At 38.3% G+C, this 12,883-nt stretch overlaps 1 protein-coding gene across 2 annotated transcripts in view; it reads left to right on the top strand.

Annotated features, from left to right (window-relative positions):
• Positions 1-12,610, top strand: part of ACAA2 (acetyl-CoA acyltransferase 2) — a 35,090-nt gene extending 22,480 nt beyond the window's left edge. For both annotated transcript variants that reach the window (XM_055559256.1, XM_055559255.1), the window contains 6 exons: positions 983-1,130; positions 2,983-3,158; positions 4,624-4,753; positions 8,775-8,845; positions 10,861-11,015; positions 12,192-12,610. In XM_055559256.1, coding sequence (XP_055415231.1) covers positions 983-1,130; positions 2,983-3,158; positions 4,624-4,753; positions 8,775-8,845; positions 10,861-11,015; positions 12,192-12,276 — 765 coding nt within the window. In that variant the 3' untranslated portion in view covers positions 12,277-12,610. The remainder of the gene's footprint in view (positions 1-982; positions 1,131-2,982; positions 3,159-4,623; positions 4,754-8,774; positions 8,846-10,860; positions 11,016-12,191) is intronic.
• The last annotated feature ends 273 nt before the right edge of the window (positions 12,611-12,883 follow it).

The following is a 12,883-nucleotide window of genomic DNA, read 5'->3' as shown; positions in this document are numbered from 1 at the left end:
AATAGGTTCCAGTTTCATCCACCTCATTAGAACTGATTCAAATGCGTTCTTTTTAATGGCTGAGTAATACTACATTGTGTGTATGTACCACAGCTTTCTTATCCATTCATCTGCTGATGGACATCTAGGTTGCTTCCATGTCCTGGCTATTATAAACAGTGCTGCGATGAACACTGGGGTACACGTGTCTCTTTCAATTCTGGTTTCCTCAGTGTGTATGCCCAATAGTGGGATTTCTGGGTCATATGGCAGTTCTCTTTCCAGTTTTTTAAGGAATCTCTACACTGTTCTCCATAGTGGCTGTACTAGTTTGCATTCCCACCAACAGTGTAAGAGGGCTCCTTTTTCTCCATACCCTCTCCAGCATTAATTGTTCGTAGACTTGTTGATAGCAGCCATTCTGACTGGATTGAGATGATACCTCATTGTGGTTTTGATTTACATTTCTCTGATAATGAGTGATGTTGAGTATCTTTTCATGTGTTTGTTAGCCATCTAAAATGTCTGTTTAGTTCTTTGGCCCATTTTTTGATTGGGTCGTTTATTTTTCTGGAATTGAGCTGTAGGAGTTGCTTGTATATTTTTGAGATTAATTTTTTGTCAGTTGCTTCGTTTGCTATTATTTTCTCCCATTCTGAAGGCTGTCTTTTCACCTTGCTTATACTTTCCTTCGTTGTGCAAAAGCTTTTAAGTTTAATTAGGTTCCATTTGTTTATTTTTGCTTTTATTTCCATTACTCTGGGAGGTAGATCATAGAGGATCCTGCTGTGATGTATGTCAAAGAGTGTTTTGCCTATGTTTTCCTCTAGGAGTTTTTTTAGAAAATGTCTCAAAACCAAATATAAATCATAGTAATAGTAAATGCTCATCAGAAAATCTCATTTTACTTTTACCTTTTTTGTTGGAACTGTTGATTATTTAACGAAATGTTAACATATTACTTTCAAATTTTACAAATGACTTTATTAATGTCTTTTAATAGCTGGAAGACGCTCTGTGGACAGGATTAACAGATATGCATATCCAAATGCCGATGGCAATTACTGCAGAGAATCTTGCTGTAAAACATCAAATAAGCAGAGAAGATTGTGACAGATACGCCCTGCAGTCACAGCAGAGGTGGAAAGCTGGTCAGTGAAAGTGGTTATTACAGATACCTTTAGAAAGAAAACTAGGAAAGGTTTTTATCCTTTTAGATTATAAAGGCCATATAATAATATTGTTTAAAATGATGTCTATTGAAACTCACATTTTTTTTATTATTTCTTTGTTTTTAATGGTTAAATATTGAATATTCTGTTAATGATTGCAAATTAACTGGAAGTTTCTCTTTTGAAGTATGTGAATGCTACTTAAAAAGTAGTGTGGATAATTGGTCTTATCTAGACACTTGAATTTTGCTCCAAACGGTAGAAGACTCTGAGGGCTATGATACAGTCTTTTGGAAGTGCTAGTTCCCTGGGGCAGAGGATGTGGTCCCCCAAGAGGCATCTGATACTCACAAGAAGGGGATGGTATGTTTGGGAAAGACTCATTGGGAATCCTTTTATGACTTCCCTCTCCCATTCCTAATTGAGAATCATTGCATCTGTCTCAGAGACCCAGAACTAGCCCAAGGCCCCAGCTGTGGTGCCCGTGTGTAACACTGCACACTGCTGGTGAGCCAGTCCAAAATGGGCAAAATGACAGCTGTTCTTTTATCAGTATGGTGAGTTGAAGAAATCTGTTAGTCCCCTGAAAAGAGTTTTGAAAACTAAACTATTATAAATGAGCAGACACTCTTATTTAGGGGGTATTAAATAAGTGAAATAGTGAGGATAAAGTTCATTTTAGTATTTCAGATGGATAAGTGGAATGGAACTGATCCAAGTCTTCCCATTTTTAGTTACACATTTAAGTGAAAAGGTATTGGTCTAAAGGTCAAGATTAGTTTGTTTCTAGTTTTGCCACTGGCACATTTTCTGACTTCAATCATTTATTTACCTAGCATTTATTCACTGTGCTAATAATAGAGGTAAAAATATTTGCCTTCCCTTTTTCTCTAACAGAATTGTTGTGAAAAACAAATGAAGTGTTAGCCTTTTATGAAGTGGCATCAACTTTAAGGTGGTATTATTTCTAACTTGGGCTCCCCAGGTAACTCAGTGGTAAAGAGTCACCTGCCAGTGCAGGAGACATGAGTTCAATCCCTGGGTTGGGAAGGTCCCCTGAAGGAGGAAATGGCAACCCACTCCAGTATTCTTACCTGGAAAAGCCATGGATAGAGGAGCCTGGAGGGCTGCAGTTCATGGGGTTGCAAAGAGTCAGACACTACTGAGTGACTGAGCATGCATGCATTCCTGACTTACTCTATTTCTGAAGCTTTAGATTAACTATCGTCCACTCCAGTCAGTGGGGTTGGAAGTAGATAAGCTGTTTTACTTAGAACTGTGTCAGTAATAGCACATATAATTTCTTCACATTGCCTGTCATTAAATTTCAGTGATAAATGACTTGGTGACATAGATAACTTGGTAACCTTTTTTCTTATTGTGCTAAAAACAGTGAACATGAGATCTATCCTCTTAGTAAAATTTTAAGTGTACATTCTTGTAGACTATCAGTATTAATACAACTTGGTAACTTTTTAAACTATTTTGTATCTCACCCAGAGAAGTTAAAAAAGGGCATTAAATCCATTTGATGTCACTACATCTGTAGGTAGCAGACAAACACTAATAATCTAGCAGTACCTTATAAAAAATATTGTAGTAAAACAAATGTCAAAATTGTAATATTACAAAATGTATCTGCATAAGTGACAGTATATTAAATCCTCCAATAGACAAGGTAAATTATGTAAGTAATAAAAGCTTATATTAAAGTAGACTGAGAGGAAAGGACAGAACAGAAATTAAATTGAAGGATAAATTTGATTTCATTTTTCTAGTTTATGTTCTTTTTTTCTCTCCATTCTTATGAACAGTCTTTCTACTATTTTAGCTAATGATGCTGGCTACTTTGATTATGAGATGGCACCAGTTGAGGTGAAGACAAGGAAAGGAAAAGAGACAATGCAAGTAGATGAACATCCTCGGCCCCAAACAACCATGGAGCAGTTAAATAAACTTCCTCCAGTGTTCAAGAAAGAAGGAACCGTTACTGCAGGGAATGCGTCGGTAGGTAGCACCTGGGCCTACCTTGAACTCTTCTTACTGTGTTCACTGCAGACTGATCAGGCAATATCTTTTAGATGCTTTTCATGCTAATGATCTTTAGTTACTTAGCCTAAGCTAGTAGTGTTCATATTCTGTTAATTAGGGTTTTCATACTCCAAAATAAATTAGGGGACCCTTATATGATACTCTGCCAATTTCTTAGTCTTTTCAGACTGTTAGAAGGAAATCTACCTTTTTCTTTTTTTAACTTTTTATAAGAGGAACTCAAAAGCCTCTTGATGAAAGTGAAAGTGGAGAGGGAAAACGTTGGCTTAAAGCTCAACATTCAGAAAACGAAGATCATGGCATCCGGTCCCATCACTTCATGGGAAATAGATGGGGAAACAGTGGAAACAGTGTCAGACTTTATTTTTCTGGGCTCCAAAATCACTACAGATGGTGACTGCAGCCATGAAATTAAAAGACGCTTACTCCTTGGAAGGAAGGTTATGACCAACCTAGATAGCATATTCAAAAGCAGAGACATTACTTTGCCAACAAAGGTTCGTCTAGTCAAGGCTATGGTTTTTCCTGTGGTCATGTATGGATGTGAGAGTTGGACTGTGAAGAAGGCTGAGCGCCGAGGAATTGATGCTTTTGAACTGTGGTGTTGGAGAAGACTCTTGAGAGTCCCTTGGACTGCAAGGAGATCCAACCAGTCCATTCTGAAGGAGATCAGCCCTGGGATTTCTTTGGAAGGAATGATACTAAAGCTGAAACTCCAGTACTTTGGCCACCTCATGCGAAGAGTTGACTCATTGGAAAAGACTCTGATGCTGGGAGGGATTGGGGGCAGGAGGAGAAGGGGACGACAGAGGATGAGATGGCTGGATGGCATCACTGACTCTATGGACGTGAGTCTCAGTGAACTCCGGGAGTTGGTGATAGACAGGGAGGCCTGGCCTGCTGCGATTCATGGGGTCGCAAAGAGTCAGACACAACTGAGCGACTGATCTGATCTGATCTGTAGCCAACTAGCAAACAATGTTGAGGTAGTTTCAGGTGAACAGCAAAGGGACTCAGCCCTACAGATACATGTATCCATTCTCCCCCAAACTCCCCTCCCATCCAGGCTGCCACATGACATGGAGCCGAGTTCCGTGTTGCTGTACAGTGAAATCTACCTGGTTTATTATTTTACTTTTTCTTCCTCATGTGTGCACCTCATCAGATTTCTTCTTAAATCTACCCACGTCGGGATATAAGCTTTTCCTTTACATTCTTTCCTGTTTCGCTTAGTGAGCTCGTGTTCTGTGCCTGAGACAATCTCTTTAATACAGCAGTTTATCACTAGCGCTACTTGTTGTGTTCCAGATTATGGGGCTGCTTCCTATATGTTGCCATAATCCTAACAGCACTCCATTGGCTCAAAGCTTGATGAACTATATTCTTTTATCCTCTAGTTAATCATGTGTTTGTTTCCAAGGGGGTTTCCGATGGTGCTGGAGCTGTTATCATAGCTAGTGAAGATGCTGTTAAAAAACATAACTTCACACCACTGGCAAGAATTGTGGGCTATTTTGTGTCTGGATGTGATCCCACTATCATGGGTATTGGTAAGTTTATAGTGATACAAATTGGTTCGGTTATGTTTCTGGAGATAAATCACCTTTGGCATTCAGATTCCTGAAACAGTAGCCACATTCAAGGTCACTTTTGGGGAAGAGGAAATTGGTCATCAGTCATTTAAACAACCCATCTTTATGAAAAGCTATGCTTGACACAACGGGAAGATCAAGACCATGTAAACTCCTTGTGGGCAGTAATCGTGTCGTGTTGTCCATTTAAGATATATAAAATTAACACACAGTAAACAACAGAGAAGCATTACAAGGTAATGACAAGACAGACAAAAATGGGAGATGGGAGAGATCATGGGACGAAGTAGAGAAGATACAACCTCGCTGGGTGTTTTACACATGATTTTACATGTAGCTCATTTAATCTTCCCACAACCCTAGTAAGTGAGATTTCTTTGTGAATAGAAAAACTGAGGCTTGGGGGGATGGTCTGTTAAAGTTCAAAAGCAGTAAGTGATGAAATGGGGATGTGAATCCAAGTCTTGTCCCAGTGCTCTTTTCCCTCTGTTGCCTCAGGAAGTCAAAGAAATAATGCACCTGACCTATTTATGACTTAATAGGAAAATGAAGAATTCTAAACAGTGCATCTCAATTGGCAGAATACTAGCAGGAGAAAATTTGGAACTCCCTACGAATATGTATAGTCTTGGCTCCAAAAATATGAATTAGAAGGAAAACAAAAAACTTTTTGCTGGATACACTGCTAGGAACTGTAGATAATACTGAATTTTAATAGTTTCTGCATCATTCTCTGGGGAGACAGGGAGCCAATTATGTGCCTCACAAAAATAAAATTGGCTTTGATCTATCCCACCTATACCTTCATACCCCAAGAAAAAGCCTGCCGTAGGTTATAGATTCAGATTTTTGGTGAGCCAAAAGATTTTCCTATATACTTAGGCCTTTTTTGACTGACTAAATGGGTTTTTGAAGTAGGTCCTAAGATTTAAAGGGAGATCACCTATTTCCAGCCTGCCTTCTCAGAAGTCCTTCAGTGTAAGCCTCTAGGTGCTACTCAGATAAAAATCACTTATGTTGATTTGGGACTAAATTAATACCAGCCATGTTTGTTGCCATGTCCTTGAGAGATTCATCTCTGTACAGAATTCCTCAGAAAGGAGGCTGGCATGTCCATACCTTGTCATTTTTCACTGTGTTGTTAAGTTACGTCAACCAGAACTGCAAGCTTTGGAACCATCTGTTAAAAGTCATTTGTTTTTTCTTTATTATGGTCTTAAAAACTTACTAACTTTTAGCTACCTACTGTCAACAAAGTACAACTTTTGTCTTAGAAATGAAAGATAGCTTTAAAAATTAAACATCTGTGTATTGGTATGGCATTTATCATTTTGGTATTTATGGCAGTAGTTCCCAACCTCAAATGATGATCAAAATCTAACCATAACCCCAGTCCACCTCAAAATTTTGTTTGATCTAGTAGGTCCAGGTAGAATCTTGGAATATGGGGTTTTTTCAGTATATAGCTGGTTTTGATGATCAACCATATTTATTTGATATAGAGAAGTAGTTATTTTACAGTTTTCAGTTTAACCTCTCTTAAGAGTTTCTAATACATTGACATGGTCAGTGAACAAGAAAGTTTAGTTTTTTTTCCTTCCATTCTTGGGCCTGAATATTTGCCCTGTAGTATACAATAAATGCCATTGTGGAAGAATTCTATTTTTCCTCAGGGTTGGGACAGAGCTCTGTCCCACACCATATGATGCCCTCCCCCTCACCTAAATAGCTCATCTCTCAGGTATAATATGGGGCCAAACACGGTAACTGCATGAAATGCACCAGCTGAATAAATAAGGGAGAGTAGATTATTGAGTATGTGGTGGAGATTGATTCATCAATCCAAATTCTAAGAATAGTTGTTCTCCAGTTATGCAGTTATTCAACATATAGCAATGCTTAGCCCTGCCCAGTAGGTACAGATCATAAAAAGGTGGAAAGCCAGGAATTGAAAGGCGCAATTAATGGTTCCAAGGAAGGACACAGTTATGGAGAAGCAGTGCTCCCTGGACCTCCCCATGAGAGGCAGTGATAGGGGATGGGTACATGGAACTTTGAGCCTCTTCAACTGGGACAGCTATAGCTTTACCTGTTATTGGGCTTCATTTGTAGAAAGATATCCTTAAAAGTAACAGGTTAAAAACCAGCTCAAAGCACTTTGGATGAGAAGCTTATAGCTATCAAAGGTACCCAAGGGTTACACAGCTATTAGTGGTAGGAGCCAATACTAGAAATAAGGTGTCCTTTTCCCAGCAAAACTACTATACCTTCCTAAGGCCCAGTAAATAGCAAAGTGGTAGGGAAACAGTCCTTTAAAAATTAGCTTGTAGCCTAGCATATTGTTAAAATTGACTATAACAATTCTAAGTTAATACACATTTAGTCATGATTATGAAGGCAGGGAGGTGTAAACAGTGGTTTTATATCCTCAGCTTTTAGTTGTGTGTAGCTTTCACACCTGTGGGTACTGCATCCCCTGACCACGCTGGATAATCGATGCTCTGCTATTGACTATTTATCCATTTTCATGTCTTAAAGATACAAAGAGAATCTGGAATTAGATTCTATATTAAATCAGTAGCCCATATAGAACTGATGCTTTAAATTGGAAAGCATTTTTTGGTAGCCCTACCCATCAACAGATAATTGTCCAAGAAGCTTTTTAACTAGGTGACCAAATTAATTATTATATTTAGATTGTGTTATGCTTTTCTTGTGAAGACTGATTTCCCATTTTACCTTACATATGTTTGTGAAGCTTGTTATAAAATGTTTGACTACTTGAATTCAACAAAACACCACATATTTTTCTTTTTAGATGTTTATGGAAGTTTTATTCTCTAAGGGAAGATAGAGAAGTAGATAATCATCCCTAGCCAGATTTTTTATATTTTGGAAAGAAATATCAATTTACTTAAAATTATGAGCAATATTAAAAATAAGATCCAATACTTTGGCCACCTGATGTGAAGAGCTGACTCAATGGAAAAGACCCTGATGCTGGGAAAGATTGAGGGCAGAAGGAGAAGGGAGCAGCAGAAGATGAGATAGTTAGATAGCATCACCGACTCAATGGACCTGAATTTGAGCAAACTCCAGGAAATAAAGAAGGATGAATAAGCCTGGTGTGCTGCAGTCCATGGGGTCGCAAAGAGTCAGATGCGACTTAACGACTGAACAAAAAAATTGAACTGTCATTAGTGATCATCAGAAATCTGGGACTTAGAGTTTATTTCCAAAGTTTTTAAAGGTGGATTTGCATTTCTTCAGTGAGAGTTATGTTTTATTTTGAATCTCTGCCTCCTGTTGGGGTTACAAACATCTCCTTGCTTTAGCTATCTTTTCCCTGAAGTGCCTGGTATCTTTTTATCTTGGTGTGCCCATGTGGAGATACCGTGCTATTTCTTGCCTTTTGTCCAAAATGGGCCTGAAAATTCAGAGCATAGCCACAGTCACTTCTCTACTGGGAATGTATGATTTGTATTCCAGGAGAGTACTCAGTTTGCCTTGGCATTTGGTATTAAGAACTATCTATACATGGGAATTCCCTGGCAGTCCAGTAGTTAGGACTTGGTGCTTTCGCTGCTGTGGCCTGGTTTTGATCCCTCTTTAGGGAATTAAGATCCCCGTGCCAGTTGCACTGAGTGGCCAAAACTTTTTTTAAAAACTAAAGTTAAAAAAAATAAAATACATTTTAACAAACCGTCTATACAAAACCTCACTCCTTGGGTTGTTTGAACTCTTAAGGTCATTTATGGTAGAATTTTTTATGTTAAGTCTCTCGTCTACAATTTGCATGAACAGCTTTTCATCCTTGTCCCATTTTCTGTTTCTTACTGTCATGTCATTTAATATTGTGTGCTATCAGGGTAGCAAGATTTTTAGTTACTGTCACATTATTTCCTCCTTACTTACCTGTTTAGTAAAAAAGGAGAAATCTGATATTTACAAGATGAAATTGGTTTTTGTTCTAATATAGGTCCTGTCCCTGCTATCAGTGGAGCACTGAAGAAAACAGGGCTGAGTCTTAAGGATATGGATTTGGTAGAAGTAAGTGTTCTACATTTTTCACAACATGGAATAAGCCGTCAACTTCTATAGCATAGATGGCTTTAGTTTGATTTTTATAGGTCTTTATGTTTTAGTACCTTTAAAGTTTCCAAATGATGTGAATCTAAACAAGTATTACTTTCATTGTATGCCTGTGTTGACATATAATCAGGCCCTACCTTATTAAAATGCTGTATTTATATCTGAATAATTCAAAGGGCCTTTCTTCCTCTACTAAAGTATAATTCTTGGGTACCTTTTATGACCTTGTAAGATTCTGCTATTAATAATACATTTTAGACTATTAATGTGCCTATTGAACTGAATTGAATGTTTGTTAAGGTGGGTGAGAAATAAATAACTTTATTTTATGGATTAAAGTAGAAAAATACAGGTAAAAAAAATTGACCTAATAGAAAAACAATAATCTAATCCCAAATCTAAGTTTCTTACACTTCTGCCAAGTTAACAGAACCCAACCCCAACCCCAAAACTTAGGTTTGGCTTTTACACCACCGTTGTGGGTTGATTTGGAATGCATCTGTCATAATTTTTGGCACTGGAAACTTAGATTTATTGGGAGAGTGATTTCTTTATGTTAGAACAAAAGCATCTTAAATGTTTAGTACAATTAAAAGAAAGGATTAAGAATATGCTTAAAGATGGGTTATATACATTCAGCATTTGGGAAGTATTTGAACATTTTAGGTAATTAAGCTGCTTAATTACTATATTTATATTAGCAAATAAGTACCACTGAATTTCTGACTTCAGATTTCACACTTAAACCTTAAAAATATTCATCTCTGTAGAGATGTTCATCAGCATTTATAGATGTGTAAACACTCAAGGACATACCTCTCCATACCCTGATGTGATTGTCTTTGAGACTTTTGATGATCATGAGGTAGTTTTTCCTGGGTTCAAAAGCCTAGTTTCACAGCATACTCTAGGTCTCTCAGTACCTCGTGACTATATAAAATGGAAAAATAAATGTTGGATCTAAGGGAAGTAAAGCACCATCTCGGGAGAGCACAAAATATAGTAGGAGAGAACACAAGGGTGGATTTTTATCCCAGCCCTGGAAAAGCTGCCTTTTTAAAAGTCAGTATCCTTCTCTATAAAATTCTCTGCTGAGATCATGTGAAAATATAATTCTGTAAACATGAAATAAGGTAATGCTCCTGGCCAGCCTTGTTAAGTGTAATGCAACAATATGAAACTTTCTAGTTCTGGCCGTGTTTCAACATGGTAACTATTCCTCTCAGGTGTCTGGCTCTGCAGGTTTATTCTTTATTGTCTGTCAGTTTCTTCTTGGAAGTATGGCTAGTAAAATGGGTTAGTAGTAATAATAAGAGCAAGTATTTATTGAATATTTGCTTGTACAGATAATACACTAAACACTTAATACCCATGATTTCATTTAATGTTAACAGTAACTCTTAAGATGATACAACAGTCACATTTTACCAGTGAAGAAAGTTGAGTGTCAAGAGAATTTAAAGAACATGCATACAGCCAAGATGTGAACTATCCATCTGGCTGTAGAACGTATGGGTTTTCTATAGTACCCCATTGCTTCTAGTCTAGGATCCATGTGTAGTATCACTGAGGATTCCTTTAAGGCAGAGGTCCCCAACCTCCAGGATCTAATGTTGAGTGGTCTGCGGTGGAGCTGATGATAATACTAGAAGTAAAGTGCACAATAAATGGCAATGCACTTGAATTTATCCCAAAACCATCCCCACCCCCACCTCCAGTCCATGAAACTGGTCCCTGGTGCCAAAAAGGTTGGGGACTACTGCTCTAAGGGATGCGTTAACACTTAAAGTATCGCTTAGTAAATACACCCATTTATGAAGAATGATTGAAGATAAAATAACCTTGCAAGGTAATTTAAGTGGGGAAAAAAAAAAAAAAACAGGAAAGTTAGCAATCATTAGGACTGGACAGTTCTCGGTTAAAAATAAGTTTGTGAATAAGGATTTTTATTAAGTGTTTTGATTGTTTTAAAGGTGAATGAAGCTTTTGCTCCTCAGTACTTGGCAGTTGAAAAGAGTTTGAATCTTGACCCAAGTAAGACCAATGTGAATGGAGGGGCCATTGCTTTGGGTCACCCATTAGCAGGATCTGGGTCAAGAATTACTGCACACCTGGTTCATGAATTAAGGTACGTGCTAGAAATTGTTGGTTTTCAGATTTGCTGTCCTTTGTGTAAATGCATGAATGTAGGGTTCCCCAGAACAGTCCAGCATTTGCCCATTCTTCCTCATAGCCCCTTGCCCTGCTTTTCTCCATGATTTGCGCACGCCTTCTTCACAGACCTTACTGACGACTCAGTTGGTTTGTTGGTGTCTACTCTTGTGACACGGGCTCTTCCCCGCATGGGCAGCGTAGCCACTTGGCACGCGTTCACTGGGGGCCCAGCGTTCGTGTGGCCCACCCCCGGTGCGGGTGCACAGCAGGGAGCCCATAATGAGGCCCTGCTCTCAGGGCACTTGCATTCTAGTGCTCGTTACAGGAGTAAGACACAATTATTTCAGAAAACAAAGTGCTGGTCAAGATGCTGTCCTTTAAGAAACCTAAGCAAACTGACAATTGGGGTCTAAGTTTTTCCTTTACTGTTTCCAAGGCTCCAGCCTTCTGTGCATTTGATACTTTGCAGTTTTAACAGAAGAGCTTCTCCTGTACCGTGTCTTTTGGACCATTTTGTTCTGTTAGTAGGAAAATTGGAAACAAAACCAAATATGCCAGGCTTGAAAATCACTCTGGCTCCCTGTGACATTAGGGTAAATAGGACTCCTGTTTCACTCAATAATTGGGTTGAAATGAGTGATTGATTGCACAAAAAATAATTCCTGGATGGTTTCTCAAGGTTGCTCTATCAGGACTGAAGAATTACAGTGGATGGTACTTTAAAGGAGTCTTAATTTTTATGAAAGGGACATGAAATATTTCTAAACTATCTGACCTTTCAAACAGACAAACTTCAGTAATTATACTTATTCTAAGGTCCATAAAAATCTAGAACAGATAAATCAAGGAGGCTGAATATTAATATTTACTCCCCCTTCTTCAACTTCCAGCCCATTCCAGTTACCTCCTGTTTTATGTTTGTTTCTATCTCCATCTTCTGTGTTACTACACTTTTAAAAATAAGAATACTCAGCTTTCCAAATCCTTTCTCCTCTTTTCCCCAATATTGAGGACTGGAGAAAACATTGAGCTGATGAGCTGAATGAGAATGAATATTGCAAATGTGACCATTATAAATTCTATTTAATTGATTATCTAATTCTGTACATTCTTTATTCAAGTAGTTTTCAGCCACTGCTTTCTTTCTCAGGCGTCGGGGTGGAAAATATGCTGTAGGATCAGCCTGCATTGGAGGTGGCCAAGGAATTGCGGTCATCATCGAGAACACAGCCTGAGAAGAGCAGGCAGCCTGCCCTGGTCCATGCTCACATGACTTGACTAGGCCACAGTGAACCAGGTGACCTTCAGAGCAGATGCAAAGCCAGCCATGCTTTGCACTGAGAGTGACCAGGTTTGGGCAAGGCATGGTAAAGCAGAGACCCATTTATCATAAACAAGAGCGCATGCCAGAATAAATTCTCTCAAATTTGTACCAAATATGCAGCATTTCTGAACTGAAATCCAACTAATGTAGGCTTTAAAGGGAATTGTATTCTTGCCAAATAACCATCACTTATGCCTTAAATAATATGATTGCAGGGAAATTGAATAAATACTGCCTTAACTTCAGCTAATACTTTCCTGTTATTTCTTGTATTTTTCTAAAGTTTTAATTGAGGTAAAATACATATAACATAAAATGTACCGTCGTAATCGTCTTTAAGCATATACTTCAGTGGCATTAAATACATTCACATTGTTGTGTGGCCATCACTGCTATCCATCCATCTCCAGAGCTCTTTTCATCTTGTAGAACTGAAACTCTACACCCATTAAACAACAGCTCCCTGTTCTGTCCTCTCTACAGCCCTTAGCAACCACCATTCTGCTTTTTGTCCCTAT

Source organism: Bubalus kerabau, chromosome 21, assembly GCF_029407905.1.
Source record: "Bubalus kerabau isolate K-KA32 ecotype Philippines breed swamp buffalo chromosome 21, PCC_UOA_SB_1v2, whole genome shotgun sequence".
Lineage (NCBI taxonomy): Eukaryota > Metazoa > Chordata > Mammalia > Artiodactyla > Bovidae > Bubalus > Bubalus kerabau.
The sequence above is the reverse complement of the archived record's forward strand: the minus strand, read 5'-3'. Positions and strand labels throughout refer to the sequence as shown.